Source organism: Melozone crissalis, unplaced genomic scaffold (genome assembly GCF_028551555.1).
Source record: "Melozone crissalis strain CALT ecotype California unplaced genomic scaffold, PUWL_Pcris_2 ptg000027l_1, whole genome shotgun sequence".
Classification (NCBI taxonomy): Eukaryota; Metazoa; Chordata; class Aves; order Passeriformes; family Passerellidae; genus Melozone; species Melozone crissalis.
In genome coordinates this window covers 11,019,192-11,034,944 of record NW_026535805.1, presented here as the reverse complement: position 1 = coordinate 11,034,944, position 15,753 = coordinate 11,019,192, and the positions used below count along the sequence as shown (strand labels likewise).

The 15,753-nt window shown below is 43.4% G+C and overlaps 1 protein-coding gene across 2 annotated transcripts; it reads right to left on the bottom strand.

Annotated features, from left to right (window-relative positions):
- Nucleotides 1–1,547: 1,547 nt before the first annotated feature.
- Nucleotides 1,548–15,589, bottom strand: SUPT7L (SPT7 like, STAGA complex subunit gamma). 2 transcript variants are annotated; one of them, XM_054280166.1, is made up of 5 exons: nt 15,544–15,589; nt 14,668–15,322; nt 7,582–7,906; nt 5,868–6,105; nt 1,548–2,948 (listed from the first exon to the last, which is right to left on the bottom strand). In XM_054280166.1, the coding sequence occupies exons 2-5, from the start codon at nt 15,078–15,080 to the stop codon at nt 2,686–2,688; spliced, it is 1,239 nt and encodes a 412-aa protein (XP_054136141.1). In that variant the 5' UTR covers nt 15,081–15,322; nt 15,544–15,589; the 3' UTR covers nt 1,548–2,685. The 2 variants fall into 2 exon arrangements, with proteins under 2 accessions (XP_054136141.1, XP_054136142.1); XM_054280167.1 differs by lacking the exon at nt 15,544–15,589 and having other exon boundaries at nt 14,668–15,464.
- Between the last annotated feature and the right edge of the window lie 164 nt (nt 15,590–15,753).

Sequence of the window (15,753 nt, the reverse complement as noted above, 5' to 3'; positions counted from 1 at the left end):
GAGTTGTGTTGGTCTTTGTGATCAGCAGTTTTGCTTAAAATCTGGGTCATACAGGACATTTCAGTGACCATCTAAGCATTCTCCAGCCAGCAACAGTCCAACTGAAGTGGAATAAAAGCTTGCAGCTCTCACAAAACTCTCTGAATTATTACTGTGCCTTTTTCTCGCAGAGTAACTAAATCTCAAACACACTTCTAAAAGGCAAATATTACTATTCTTTTTTACAGCTGAGAAAACAGGGACATTGCAGCTTGGCTAACGGTGACTCAGGGGGAATCAAAATAAAGATTTCCTGGTATGCTCTTCTACTACTGACTAGGCTTAAAATAGTGAGAATTTACCCTCCAGGAGAGACCTTTAAAACTCTGATGGACAATTTTAACTCCATTGTCCATAAAAGCCTATGGTCACGCATTCTTATTAGACATTGAGACATTTTCTGTTTGGATTCCACTTCTATAAAGTGGAAGAGAAATACAGTTAGGAAAAAAGAATTAAGGCAAGGCATGTTACACAGAAACAAAAATACTATGCCTGAAGCTCATTCTTTCAAAAGATAAACCTGCAATTGTAAAGATAAATGGTAGGTTTGGTAAATTTCCCTCAACCATCCCAAGGGGTTACAGGTATAAAGCCAGTTTAAGTGGCTGTTCATTCTTGATTCATGTTCATTCTAGCTCTTTTGAGAGAGAGGCACACTGAATCAAGTTAAAGACCGAGTTGATCAACTGAGGATTGTGAAGAACAAAAAAAATTCCATCAGTCAGCTGAGCCATAAAAGCAAGCAGCAAAATAGATTCTGTTTCAGACTAAGCTGTCAAGATAACAACCTTGAATATGAAAGCTCAGCCAGCCTGAAGTTGCTGCACTCAATCCAATGACAGCAAAGGAAAAGTTTGCATTGCCAGTACAGGCTCACACCATTAGTAAAAGCTGTTTCATTCTCTCCAGAAAATCACATCAACTTCCCTGAACAGATGATCAAGTAATCAACTAGAGAGTAAGCTCTGCTGGAAGAACTGGTGGAGAATGTGAATGTATTGGCTGCAGAAGACATAGAACTGTGGCATTTAAAATCCTGAGAAATGTGTACAAGACAGAGTCCTGTACCTTTAGGTCAACATATTTTGTTTTATTTAAGGAATGTCTCAGCAGAACTTCACAAGGGAAATTCTGTCCTGGCCACCCAAAGGAACCCAAGTGTGCTCCCTTATCTTCAAAGACAGCCTTCTCAAAGTAAAAAATCAGTCCTTTCTGACAAACAGAAATTAACAGCAGGCATGACAGAAGGCCAGCACAGATGACTGAGGAACTCCAGACCAATCTCAAACACAAACAGAAAGGTACACAGAAGTGGAAGTGATGATGGGCTGGCCAGCAGAGATACAGAAACACAGCCCAATTATGCAGGGAAAATTAGGAAAGCCAAAGCTCAGCTGGAGTTCAAACTGGTAAGAAGTAAGAAGAAGGGCTTCTTTAAGTACACTGGAAGCAAAAGAAAGGTTATATAAAATATGGTTTACTGTTCAAAAATATGGTTTACTTTCAGGCTCATGTACACAACATCTTTTTCACCTGTTTTCACGGCAAGTTCTGCTTTAAGGCCTGCTAGGTCCTCGAGCCTTCAAGCAGCTCTAACAGGAATAAAGCACTGCCTACAGCAGGGGAAGACTGAGTTAGTGAGAACTTAGGCCCATTGGAACCAACAGGCTGAACGTGAAGGCACTGAGGGAGCTGGCTAATGGCACTGTGAGACCATGCTACAGCATCTTTGCTACATCACCATCATCATCATCAGTGACAGCTCTCCAACTAAAACACCCTGACCTAGGACTCTCCTGCTGCCCACAACAGCCAGCAAGCAGGCAGCCAGCACTCTGAGGGAAATTGTTGTTCCTCTTTACTCAGCGATTGTGAGACAGAGTTTGGAGGATGTCATTCCTTTTTGTGCTCCCCCTTATAAGGGCACTGCAGCAATTTCAGTGGAAGGTCACAGAGCTGGTTTGGGGGCTGGAGCACAGGACAAGCAAGGAGAGCTCAGGCAACATGGTTTCTCCACATTTAAGAAGAGAAAAGGCGAAAAAGAGATCTCATTGTATATAATCCCTTAATAACTGGGTTACAGAAGGCAGTCAGACTCTTCTCAGAGATGAACAATAACAGAACAAGAGGCAGTGAACACAACCTGGAACATGGGAAATTCCAACTAGATGCAAATATATTGTTTTTCTTACTGTGATGGGAAAATGTTGCCCAGAGAGAATTGGCATCACCATCCTTGTAGCTACTCACATGGACAAAGTCCTTAGCAACCTGCTCTAACTGGCTGAGACCTGAACAGGAGGCTGGATTAGAAATGCCCCGAGGTCCCTTTAAACAAAAGCATTCAATGGTTCAGTAACTTAGAAAATCTCCTCACAACTGCTTTTCACAGGCATGTTCCTCATGAATCTGCCAAAGCAAGCCACGCCATCAAATGCAAAGGGTGATCTTCAGTCTCATCAACCAGCACGGAGCACAGAAGCCAGCAAAGAGGGGGCTACACATCAAACCTCTCATTGCCATTTCATGCAGGTCCCTCACACACCAGGGCCAGCCTTGTGTTGGAATCATCACAGTACTCTACTAGTTCCTTCCAAGTGTCTGTTGCGCACCATCAGCACTAAATAAAAAGATTGTTCCTTTTCACATCTTCTTCATCTTTTTCTTGCAGCGCTGGTTGAAGACAGGTGAGGATCCCATCAGGCTGTCAGCAGAATGAGAACCATAGCTGCTCTCAGAGCCATTGGGGCTTTGTGGCATCCCAGCTTCACTCATGCCTGACATTGGTTCCTCAAAGACATCACTGCCGAGAACCCCGTGGCCATGTACATTAGCCTCCTCATTCTCCTGTGGCTCCATTTTCACCTGTGCCAGGTTCCACAGTGGGGAAGCATTCACCTCAGCCCCTAGAAAAGGCAAAAGCAAACAGCAGCAACTGAGTAAAAAGACAAATCACAAACAGCACGCAGATACAAGGGACACCAGCAAAGGTAGAGATGGAGGAAGAGCAAAGCCACAGGTTGACTATGCTGGGGGAAAACAAACAGAACACACCCAAGTACTGTGATCAATAATAAAAATATCTGTTGACTTATTTAATAGTCCAGCAATTACCACTGCAAAAATATGATGGTATCCTTTCACTGTTAGCCTGCACGTAATTCTCTCCATGAGAAACAAGTCCACATCACTCTCCAGAAGGAGTGTCCCAGCAGCAATGAGTACAGCAACAGCACATGGACCAGACCCTGCATAAACAGGACTCTGAGGCAGTCCAGAAGTCATTACGAGGTCCTTGCAACTGTCAGACATCCTGGGCTTCTGCAGGGGAGGTGAAGTGAGCAGGCAGAGGACTAGGAAGATGAACAGTCCCAAATTCCACTTTCAGCACTGAAATGCAGGGACATCAAAGCAGCAGTCAGCTGCCTGCCTGCCTCCTTCTACTCAGCACCCACAGGTCTCATCCCATCCTTGAGCAGAACAGACAGAAATCCTTTTGGCTCAGCCTCACAGATGCCCTGCTGGGAAATAGCTCCTCCCAGCCTTACTTTTTTATAAAACATTTCTGGATTAGTGTGCAATCTGAGCACTGACTGAGGATTTTCTGTAAGAGTTTACCAAACCATATTCCTTGATAACAGCAAATGTTTTCTCCCCAAGAGAAGTAATTACAGATTGCATTATATCTGTTTAAGTTTAAAGTGAGACAAAAATCCTATTAAAAATACACTAATTGGTCTCTTTGCTGAGATGGGCATAAACAGACCAGAACTGAATAAACTGTGAAATCTTCTCTCTCTTGTGTGGGGGTAAGCTCATGTAGAAAATTGAAAAAACACCAAAACAAAAAACCCAACCAATCAAAAAAACAAAACCAACAAAAAAGACCCACTAGAAGAACAACAAATAAAATAGGAAATAAACTATTTTAATAAGTTTTCCAAACTTCATGTCTCAAAGAGCATGGCTACAGTTTGAAAGCACAACCAAAGCTCTTGTACTGAGCCAAACCTATGACCATTCCCTCTTATCAGTATACTAGTAACAATAGGCTGTTAATTGTAGAAATTACAAAGAGAACAAATGCTCCAACATGTGTCTGTGCCAAGAATTCTCCTTTATGAAGAAGTCAGGAATCTTTTCCAGATCAGCTTCACCAAAATCAGGTTCATGAGACATTTTGATAATACAGCCTACATTGGCTCAGTTGCCTCAATGGAAGCCTTCCTATGTCAATTATAAGTAAATGCATGCCTCTCAACAACAATGGACACACCATTAAAATGCTGTTCCAGAGTTACAGCTCCAGACTACATAATAATCAAAGGTGCTCACTAAACTAAACTGTGTCTTTCCTTCATCAGTTGCTCTTCATCGCTCAGCCTCATTCCTTTCAGCTCTGTCACCTGTCACTAAGAGTGTCACTAATGACTAAAAGTACTTAAGCATCAACAAAGGATGTTTCATCTTCAAAGCACTTTAACTTCAAAGTACTTCAGAAATAAGCTAATCTTCACGTTATCCTGAGAGGCGGAGGAACAAGGAACAATTTTGCCTCCATTTTCCCAACTGCAATGAAAGCAAGCAGCCAGCTCACAACGGCAATGTCAAACATCTACAAAAACATAGGAAGAACATGGAAAGCTGTAATGAGAGTTTTGCCCTCAGACACTGAAGCCTCTCTGCCCTCCCTGCAGGCTTCACACCTGCATTTTGAGATGGCAATGGTCTAATTGCAGCAGCTTTTTCTTGCTCCTTAGGATATTACAACTCTCCAACCTGCCCAGGTCTAGACTGGAACTTCTCACGGATGAGATCTCCAAAGGCTCTTGTGAAGTGAAGAGGGAATTTCAGGAAGGAACAGAGCACTTGTACTCTTAATTAGAAAACATCAATTCTGTATCAGAGAAGCAAGAGGCATTTAATATACAGCTAGCATGCTAACCTCTTGGTCTCAAGTGGTGGATGCTAATACAAAGCCTTCCAGATTAATCACTTGCAACCCTGGATGGGCCAGAGGAATCTGCTGCTCCTTCTCCCACAATATTGCAAACAGTTTACATTTCAGAGGTGACATGGAAAACAGTATGAGCTTTCAGAAAAACATTAGATGGATTTATGTTTTTTAAAACTCATAACAATGCAAAAACACTAGTGGACTTAGAGGTATACTCTAACCTCACTATATATGCTATCTAGCTTAGAGTTAATAGGAGGATCAGCTTCATTGTTTTTTAACCAGATTTTTAAGTGAAATAGTTATTGCAGGGACTTCCAGAGTTCAGATGGTTCCATGCAAAATCTAAACTGCCTCTTCTTCATTCCAGGATGTTCAGCTTCACCAAAGAGTGAAGATAATGAAATTTCTATGCTGATATAGAGCAGGCATGGCCATAGCAGATTCTTCCATGCTTGCCACCAATGTTCTTCAATGTCACCACGGGATCACACTTTGAGGAAAAGAGTGGTCTCCACAACCCCACTAATTCACTCACCATTTCACTTTCCATGGCCTCAGCCAAGTACAGCAGCCTGTAGGGTACAGACAGTAGGAGGGATTCCTAGGAGTCCATTTCACATAAGTCACTGATAAGCTTTCATAAAACAGTGACTGTCATTACCAAGGTAATTTCTGAATATGGAGGACATCACCAAGTACCATTCATATTTCCAGGATTCATTCAGTGCCTAAACTATGCAAGGAACATGGCTTTCAAGTTTGCAGGAATATGAATCTCTGGACACAAATCCAAACCTAACCAGGGGAAACAAGATCACAAGGAACTGCTGAAAGACTGTTTCCAGGAGAAGCAAGAAACCCCTACCTGAAGTCTGTGGGGAAGCTTCTACTTCCAAGTTGGCAGAGAAGCGCTCACTTTGACCTCCAAGAACTCCAACAGGCAAAGACTGGTCACCAGAAGCCAGATCTCCTTCCAGCTCTTCACTTATGGGGAAAGTAATATCACTAACAGGTTCCTCCTTAATTTTCACAGGTTTTGTGTCTTCTGCTGCCTTTTCAGGGTTGACAATCTTCTCATATTCTTCAGAGAGCTGCTTGCTAACCTGTCAAAGATCAGCAGGTGAAAAAGAGGCCAGAAAGGTGAGAGTGACTTCAGAGGCTCTGATAGCAATTACATTGCAGTGCACTCTGTTCCCTGAACATTATTAACATCTGACCTGAATGAACAAGTAAACAACTTACCAGCTAGACAAGAGATGCTTTTCCCTTTAAGTGCACCTTCTGTTCTGTAACAAGGGACTTTAATAAGAGGTTTAATCCACTAACATCTGACTGATAAATATGAGTACTGTTATTTTGTAAACAGAGATGATGAGGCTCAGAAATTTAAACAGAGCATGGAACAAAAGCAAAATGTCTCAGTCTTACTCCTTGGCTTTACCTATAAGACTGTTCCCATCCCCCAGTAACAAATTCACCCCAGCATGAAAAACCAAGTGCTTTAGATCTTCAACAACCCTGTAGTCCCCACTGGGCAAAGCCTGAGTATATTCTGCCAGATTCACAGCAAAAAACACAGAAGTTTTCTCCAGTCAGAGAAGTGAAACAAATACAAGAATCAGATTTAGAACTACCCTGCACTTCCAGAAACTTAACAACAATAAACAATTACATTTAAACATTTCAGATTTCATCTGCTTCTAACAAACACTTGTTTATACAACTAAAACCTAACAGTCAGTGACCTGTGCTCAGGAAAATTGCAAGACTTTTTAACAGCAGAAGCAAGGAAGAAAAAGAACAGCAAAGCCTATTTCCCCCTTCTAGATATACTTCCAAATAAAGGGGCTACTGTGGACCTCAGTCCTGCATAAAGAACAATGACTGTTAAGACAAAGCTGCAGGGTGAGTGTGAACTGCAGCAGCAGAACAATGCAGAAAACCCAGTTTCCAAACGGACAACAAAACCATTTGAACAAAAATGAACAGAACTGGAATTCTAACAAAGAAAACTCTAACAAAGTTTCTAACAAAGAAAACTCTTTGGGATGTTATTTTTATATAAGAAGGTAGTATTTTGTAATGTGAGTTACAAAAATACTTCTTTATATAGGAAGTATTTTTGTAACTCACATTACAAAATACTACCCTACACTCCTAAAGCTTAACTCACTCCTTGCTTAAGTGAACACAAACCACTCTACAACCTAGAAATTGATCTCTGCTTTCATGTTTTCCAAAATGTTAACCGTCAAACATCCTGCTAAAGGAGAAAATTCAGTTCCTCAGTCAGTTCTGATTTTAACTCTACTTGATAATTTTGACTGGGTAATTCAAGAGCTGGGGGACTCTTCTTAAATTCAGGCAAGCCATCAGTACAGTATCCTTAGTAGTCTCACCAGGAAGACAAATAAGGGGCTCTGTCTTCCAGTATAAAGTTCCTGTTCTCTTTCCCTTGATGACTCCTCTCCACACCCAGCAGGTTTTCCACTCAGATTTCCCCTCAGTAAGACCCAGGAATAAGCAACTGCACCAGAGGTACATTTCTTGTGCCGCCAGGTCCCTCACGCTCCCCTCACCTGAAGCATGTAGCTGTGATAATCCTTGATGCGGTGCTGCCAGAACTTCTGCAGGGAGAGCACGCTGCCGATGCCCACCTCGTGGAAGACCTGCTCCATGACGTCAGGGAAGGGCGTGTGGCCGAGGCGCGCCTCGCGGTCCACGGCGAAGCGCAGCAGCTTGGTGAACTTGAGGCAGTACTCGTGCGCGATGTCCGTCAGCGTCTCCAGCACGCTCTCGTTGGCGCACTCAAAGCCCGTGTGCGCCAGGATCGTGGCCATCGACTGGTACAGAAGCTGCCGGCAGGAGGACCAACTCAGCTCTGTCACTGGCTCCCCTTTGCCTCTGGAAAACAGGAAAGGCAAAAATAGCACGCTTGCAAAAATCTGAACGACTGGACCAGTTGAAGAGGTACTGTCAATAATAAGGTGATGTACAAAGGGGGTTTGGGGTTCTCCACAGCTTCTGTAACACATGATCACCGCCTAATAAGTGTTTATCTGCTTTTCCTTCTTCCCCTCCCTCCAAATCAGCACTTCCAAGTTTCATTTTCCCTTCTAATGCCACAAAATTCTTTGGGTGATTTATGAATGTGGGATGCAAATCTTCTGAACACTTAAGCATCTCCCTTCCCACCCAAGAGCTCTTCTCCTGGAGAAATAAATGGGTGAATTAAATGAGTCCTTGACACAAACAGAAAAAGTCATTTTAAATAACATGAATGCAAATAATTTCCCCTCTCAGTTAATTACATTGCTCTTCCTTATTATCTCAGGCCTAATAGTCAGATACAAAGGCTTCTGGAATAGACAAGATTGGAATTTCTAAAGCAAAAGACACACATAAAAAAGCAAGAAATGGGACACACATACATTTCATAGAGGTACACTGTAGTCAAAAAGACTGTTTCTCTGCTCTCATTTCCAGTAGTCACTAAGCAGGACACTGAAAGAAGTATCCCCATATGTAACCTAAGATGTGAACACCAGGCCCTGGGAGGAGGCCTGGAGAAGTTTGGCCCATTCCCTGGTCTTGGGTTTAAGATTTCCCCCCTCTGTTGGTAAACAGGAAGGAGTGACTACCCAGGATGGAGGAGATGGAGAACAACTGACACAAGCACTTCAAACATCATTCACTTATAATCACCCAACCAAATTTTTCATCAACTTGAGTTAACAAATAGATATTCCCCAGAAGAATATCTGGGGGATATTCTTCTGGGGAATATCCATTTGTTAACTCATGTTGATGAAACCTCTGATGGAGAAACACATATCTGCCAGATTTCTCAACTTAAAATTAAGTGCATGTCATCTCTTTGCCCATATCAGTAACATGGACTTCAAATGCAGATGTCAAAAAATCAAATTCCATTACTGCTGAGTATGATACTCATACACTTTTTACACTCCATTCAGCACCAGGGGCAGAACTGAGCTAACAATTTCACTCTCCATTTGTTTCTGATCATCTTCTCCCAACATCTTCCACATCACACTGGAGATTCTCCTTGCTGCTACCCCGGATCACCGGCATCACCATCCACTCCTTCCAGCAGAAGGACCTGATTTAACAGCACACAGACAGTACTGAGGGCTTTATAAAGTTCTCACTGCTCTCCAACAATTCATGAGGAACCCTTCAGTCTCACTGAGAAGCTGGGCCACAGAGCCTCAGCTTCCCCAATCCTCAGAGCTGACACACAGAAAACACAGCACTAAAACCACTGAAACACAGCAGTAAAAAAAGTGAGGAGGAGTGAAAAGGAAGGTGAAGCTTAGAACTATCAGGATGAAAATTATTCATTTTTAAGCACAACACTTTCTGATTATTCAAATAAAGGGGGAATCACACTATATTAAGAGTGGCATATGATCACATTTCTAAGTAGATATTAAGAACAGTAAGTGAAACTCAGGTCATGGATTCATCCCAGCTATTAATTGATGGAAAATTATTAGCATCCCCAATTTCTACTCAATTATGTAACTACTTTGCAAAGCAGACAGCAGGCACCCTGACAAGATTAATTAAAAGATCATCAGTTTCTTTATAAAAAACATGTCACCCATACTATTTTTGCATCTCCCTCACTCCTCCCTCCACCTCAGCAGCAGAATTCTTAAGTTCACAAACAGCCATATGTCTCACACAACACCAGGACCAAGAGTTTAAAACAGAAATAAACAACCATCAAAGAAAATCAACCAGAAAACAATCTTAAAAATCATGTCTATAAAAAAGAATCTCTTTTTTAATATAAAGGACATACCCAGCTGTCCAGCAGCCAGCAGTGGAGACCATCTCATGCTACCAAACCTGAATGCCAGGCTACTATTAATCTGTATTAGACATTCACTAAAAACACTGTGGATAAACTTAAATTACACAGATTTTGGCAATCCCAAGCAGGATACTTAGCCACTTGCAAAGTAGATTAAAAACCATTCAGTAATGCATATCACTGCTCAGAACTACCAGAGAATATTGTGTCAGTTTTAAACTCCTAGAGGAAAAGAAACTAACTGTGAGCATTAAAATGCAGCTAGGTCACTATGCTGGAAGGCACATAATCAACTTGAAATCTAATCAATTAAAGACAGAAAGACATTACAGGTACTGTACTCAAATCCAAATCTCCATTTCTTGCTTTTGGTAAGGCAAATCAATTTGGTTTTGTTTTTCTTATGTTTTCTTCTCTTGTTTTCCTGTTTCTCATAATAAACAACAGAGAAATATGACTAAAAGCCAGAACAGATAGCAAAAATTGAAATACTGTTGGAGATGTTAATAGAAACCAACAATAAAAATATTTTTTCTTCATCTCATTAAATTCCAGGTACTCTCTGATAAGAATGCACATGAACAAAACCAGTCCTGTAGCCACATTTATGCTGATAGCAGTTATCTAGTGTCAAGCCTTCCCAAAAAGGACAAGCAAACTTCTTCTCTTCCATGATGATCATAGCAAAAGAGCCTTTGTGATAGATTTCATCCAGATACTCAGCACCAAAAATGCAGATATGATCATTATGCAGAGTGCCACTCTCTTAGTTCTTTTCCTGAAAGGCTCAGTCATATATCTGCAAGTAAACGCGAGTGCTTTAATCCCTGAAGTTTTGTCACCAGAGATTAGCAGGACAGGGAATTAGTGCTGTGACATGGAGGCAATCTCCTCTATAGAATATATAGTATGAAATTTATCACAAATACTGGCCAACTTGCCACTCTTCAATTTTGTATTTCTAACAGTGCTATACATGTTATACATGGGTCACCAACACTAGCTGATGTTCCAGACAGAAATCCACCTGTCAAGCTACAAATTCATTAGACCCAAAGGCCAGCTTCCTCACATCACTACCAAAAACATGCAGAACTTTACAGCAGAAGACATGAAAATAGTGTCCATTTATACCAACCAGACTTCTTTTCTGATTTAGTCAGTTTTCAGAACTCATAAAAGGCCCACTTTCTGTGTCAGTCAGTGAAATGACATCAAGCCACCCCACAAAGGCAGCACCATCCGTCTCTCCAAGCTCCTCTCCTGTAGGGCAGTTTTTCTTGGAGGGAAGGGGAGCTCATGGCTCCTTTGTCATGGAAGTGTCTTCAGGGGACAGGCTAAGTCAGCACAAGGATCAGCAGCTGAGGCTCAATCAACTGCAGGAATGGATTGAAGTGCCCTGCTCCCTCTTAGGTGAGCATAAGCCAGCAGCAGATGGAGGGAGGGACTGCTTTTCCTATGAACAGGACAATTTGATGAAACATTATGCTGTGAAGTTGAATTTCTACCAAATGAGCTGCAACAAGGTTGCTTTAGAGCCAATTTCCCAAAGCAGTAAAATAAAGGAGAACATTGTAGAAACAAGATACACTAGTCAGAGAGAGCACCAAAGAACACAGCACACTAACTCAAACCACATTGTTTTCTTTCAGGAAACAGCCTTTTTACACCTCATCCTGGGTAAGTCTCTTTTTAAATACCTCTGCTACATCTACAGAAGGCTGCACAGGCATGAACAAAAGATGTTCAACAGATAATGGTAAAAATAAATTGGGTCTCAGTGGCATAACCCAAGCTAGTCAGCTTAGAAATGGAGTAAGCCAAAGCCCTTAGATCATCAGGGGAAGTGTCTCCTGCCCACTTTAATTACCACTGCTCCAAATCCTTCCCTTAAAACTTAATTAAAACTGCTGTCCCACTGACATGTACTCCTCTCCTTCTGTACAGGCATTTCTTCACTACAAGTCCTTCTGCCAAGAGCTGCCTTCCCATTGCAAGCTCCCAATTTTGTTTACAGATTACCTTTCAAGGCAAGCCAACGTGGCCAGGAATGCAAATGACCAAATGACTGAGAAATCTGTTAAGAACCCAACCATGCACACACTAGAAGAGGCACATGAGTAGGTCAGGCTTCTTTTGAAGATGGATGCATGCTAGCCTGAGGAAGCAGAGAAGACGAAAAAGCTAGCAGCTGCTATATGGTAAGAGTCTCCTGTCAAAATGGTAGTTTCAAGTCTACAGTTCCTTACTCATTCTTCATCAATTACACTTTAAGCTTCTTTTCTATTTCTACACCAGCAAAACCAAATGTTAATCCCTTATTGTGCATTCCAAGAACTGTAACATCACCAGGACCAGATGGTACTTCATCCAAGAATATTAAAGGAATGCAGGGATGAAATGGCTGAATAGCTGTGGTGAATCTCCTCTTGCTTTAAACTGCCTTGGCCCATGAGGACCAGAAGACAGAAAATGTGACATTTTCCTTTAATACCTTCAGAATGCGGAAAACTGCAGGCTGGGAAGCATGGATATATTTTGGTGCATCAGGGAAATTCAAAGGACTAGAGGACACACAAGTAAATATGTTATGCTCAGAAAGAACCCAGAGAGCTTATTTTTAACAGTAAAACCTGCTTCACAAACCACCCAGAGTCCTCCAAATCTATCAGCAAGGGAGTAGATGAGAGATCTCCACTCTCGAGTCCAGGTCCTCCCTGGGGAATCTGTGCCAGAGTCAACATATTTCATATCATGTTTTTTAACATATTTATAAACAGTCTGGAAAACTGTAGGAAAGGAACAGTGAAGTAATTATAAAACCATTGTTAGTACAGACTTTGGGGGATTGGTAACAGCAAACCAACTCAAAAACAGCCATGAATTAAGCTCTGCCTCATCATACAAGGAGGTAGGGGTTAGATATGGGGCAGAGGAAAACCAAAACCAATTCAGGAGATAACAAAATAAAAGACAAGGGGACAGTGTGTCAAAGAATGAAAATGAGTAACAGGGAAGCAGAAGAGGACAGGCCTACATTAACTAAACCTATGATCTGATTCAGGCTGGCTAATCTTTTCTTCCTTTCTTCTCCTATCTAAATGTACCTACACTACTTCTCAGCGCCAGGCTACTGACCCAAAAAAGCAGAATTAAAATGTGGATTTATCCAAATACTGTAATTCTGACAACTGTACTTCAGAAGGCAGCACAGAATTAAGCTCTACCATGTTTTATTAGGGGGAAGAATGTTCTTGCTTTAATTTGATTTTACACACTCAGAAGCATCAGCAAATCATAGAACTTCATTTTTGCTACTAGAACAGCATCTATAAAACAGTTGCTATTCTTATTCATGTGTCTCAAAACAGTTAGGAACAAACATGCAACAACAACTCAAAGCCTTCCCCCTGGAAAAGCATATATGTGTTTGGGTTAGCAAGCACACAATTAAATTCTAGAATACACTGCAGCTCATTATAAATCCACTCAGTCAGCCACATACCATTTCATTTCAAAACTGTCTCTCCAGTTCCCACAACGCAGTCCTTACACTCCCCCACGTGGCTGACCACTAAATAACATTTCTTTATCCGGACCCCAAAAACTCCGGAGGAGCAACAGAAAGACAAAGCAGCCCTCAAAACGTGGGCAGAGCCATAGAAAGCTGAACTTCAAGCTGAAGGCACTGATGAGGACAGAACAGAACACTTCTCAGTCCTACAAACCACAGGGCCACGGTGCAGGAGTCACAAGCCCTGACTACTCTCACAAAACCCTATTTCCCTTCAGTCTCTGCTCTCTGCTAATTGCTTTGTATCTTCTGAGAAGGATGGCAGTATTCCTCCAGAAACAGCACTAAAGAATCACTCCATTGTTCAGAGAGACTCTGCTACCAAATGCAACATCTTTCAGTAAAATGCATTTTGTACAACCTCAGGCCATTAAAGGTCTCAGAGGGATTTAACTGATAAATTACATTTTGTTGATGCACATTTACCCATTTTAAAAACTAAAATGTGTTATCCTCTCCCTCAAAATGTTCATTAGTGGACATAGGAGCAAGGATTAATCCCTTCATTTAAATGCACATAACCTACAAAGTACTCTAAGATATTGCAAGAAATGCAACACCTCCTTGTGAAACCAGTGCCTGTCAGAAGGACTGACAGACAGAGGTGGCAATACTATTTAATCAAAGGCTGGCAGCAGAGGTGGAAGCAGCACAAATTTTCTTTACACTTTGTCCAGCTGGTGGAGCCAGTAGCAGAGACAAGAATTCCCTTCACTTGTGCTCATTTCCAGCTCTGACTGGAAGCCCACCAAACTGGGTGGAATGTGGCAGTCACCCTGTCCCAGTGAGGCCACAGAAACCTTACAAATACATCATCAAATCATCTTTGCAGAACCTACAGCTGAACAGCCTAAACCTAGTCGTGTGTTTTCTGGATTTGCAATTACAGCAACACAACTTTAGTTGCAAGTGATCTGAACAGAAGAGACTTCAAATCCTGTAACTAAAACTGTGGAAACACCACTGACAAAACCATGCACGTGCATTTAGCATGGCACTAACAAGACAGAAATCAGCACCATACATCCACATTTCACAGACAGGAAGCAAAAGCAAGCAACGTGCATGTTATTCACACTTGGAAAAATACTTGGAAAAATCCAAGTATTTCCTTTCTAAAGCTTGTTTTATACTTTACATACAAATGCTTGACCCTTCAGCATAAGGGAATCAACATAACTACATTTATATTTTAGAAGACTCAGCTTTCCTTCAGCCAAGAACTAACCTAAAGAAATATCAACACACCTGTAGAAATCACTCTCTGGGTCACTGTGCCTCAGCTGAAATGGCATTTTGGGGGTTTTGCTATCCAGAGGAAGCAGGTCATCGGGGAGAGGTGGGGAGGCCGGACAAGCTGGCAGAGGTTCATTCTCTTCGGTTTTGATGCCCTCTGCTTGCTGCTGGTTCTGAGCCTGGGCGGCGGCGATGAGGCTGCGCAGGCGCCGGTTGTGCTGGATGAGCTGGATGGTGTGAATGGTGAGGCTGCAGGGCTCGGAGGGGATGTCCAGCATGGTGGTGGGACGGGGCTTGTTGGCGGACGGCTGGTGCAGCGGGGGATCCTGCACTTCCACGGTGCGGAACTCCCGCTGCAGCAGGTCAAAGGAGCTGCGGTTGGCCTGGCTGGAGGAAACCGGGATCTCGCCCCAGTAGCGCAGCATTTCTGCACGGGTCAACTGCGCTGCTCAGCGCCCAGAAGAAGGCTACCAAGTGCTGCGGGTACAAAGGACCTTGTTGCAGGGAAAAGCACTTTGGGCAGCAACAGACACAGGGGCTGGGGTGACGCCAACTCGAGTTACGGCTGCCAAGCACGCTGTGGCTCAGTGCCTCTCCGAGCAGCGCAGTGTCCTCGACGGCATCAGGCTGCCACTCTGGCAGCTTACAGATCGCATCGCGCCTTTTCCTGAGGGGAGAAGGACAGAAACAAACGCACTCGTGAGACGGAAGTCGTTTCTGTGTGTAGCAAGGGCTGGTGCGGGCCCACCTGGGCCTCGCTGAGCGGGACCCGCGTTGTGGAGAAATTCCGGGGGCCGCACTCGACTCACCCGCCACTCGCCTTCTGTCCCTCCCCGTGCCCGCGGCTGTCCCGCACCCCGGGCCCGCGGCCCGCCCGCCCCCGCCTACCCCTGCGCTCCGCTCCCCTCCGGGTCGCCCAGCCGGAACTGCGTCCGGTCCGCCACCGAGAGCGGCTCCCCCGCCGCCCGCGCTCCTCCGGCCCGCAGGAGGAAAGCCCCCGCCGCTGCCGCCGCCGCCGCCTCGCCTGCCGCCGCCGTCCTCCCTAACTCGTCCCTCACGCTGCCCCGGGCCGCGCTGGGCGGCGGCGGAGCGGCCCCG

Coding starts and splice junctions, on each gene's coding strand:
- SUPT7L (XM_054280166.1), bottom strand. CDS start 15,080: ATGCTGCGCTACTGGGGCGAGATCCCGGTTTCCTCCAGCCAGGCCAAC. Junction 7,907..14,667: donor CCAGAGAGTGATTTCTACAG/GTGTGTTGATAT, acceptor CCTGTTTTCCAG/AGGCAAAGGGGAGCCAGTGA. Junction 2,949..5,867: donor AGCTTCCCCACAGACTTCAG/GTAGGGGTTTCT, acceptor TGCCTTTTCTAG/GGGCTGAGGTGAATGCTTCC.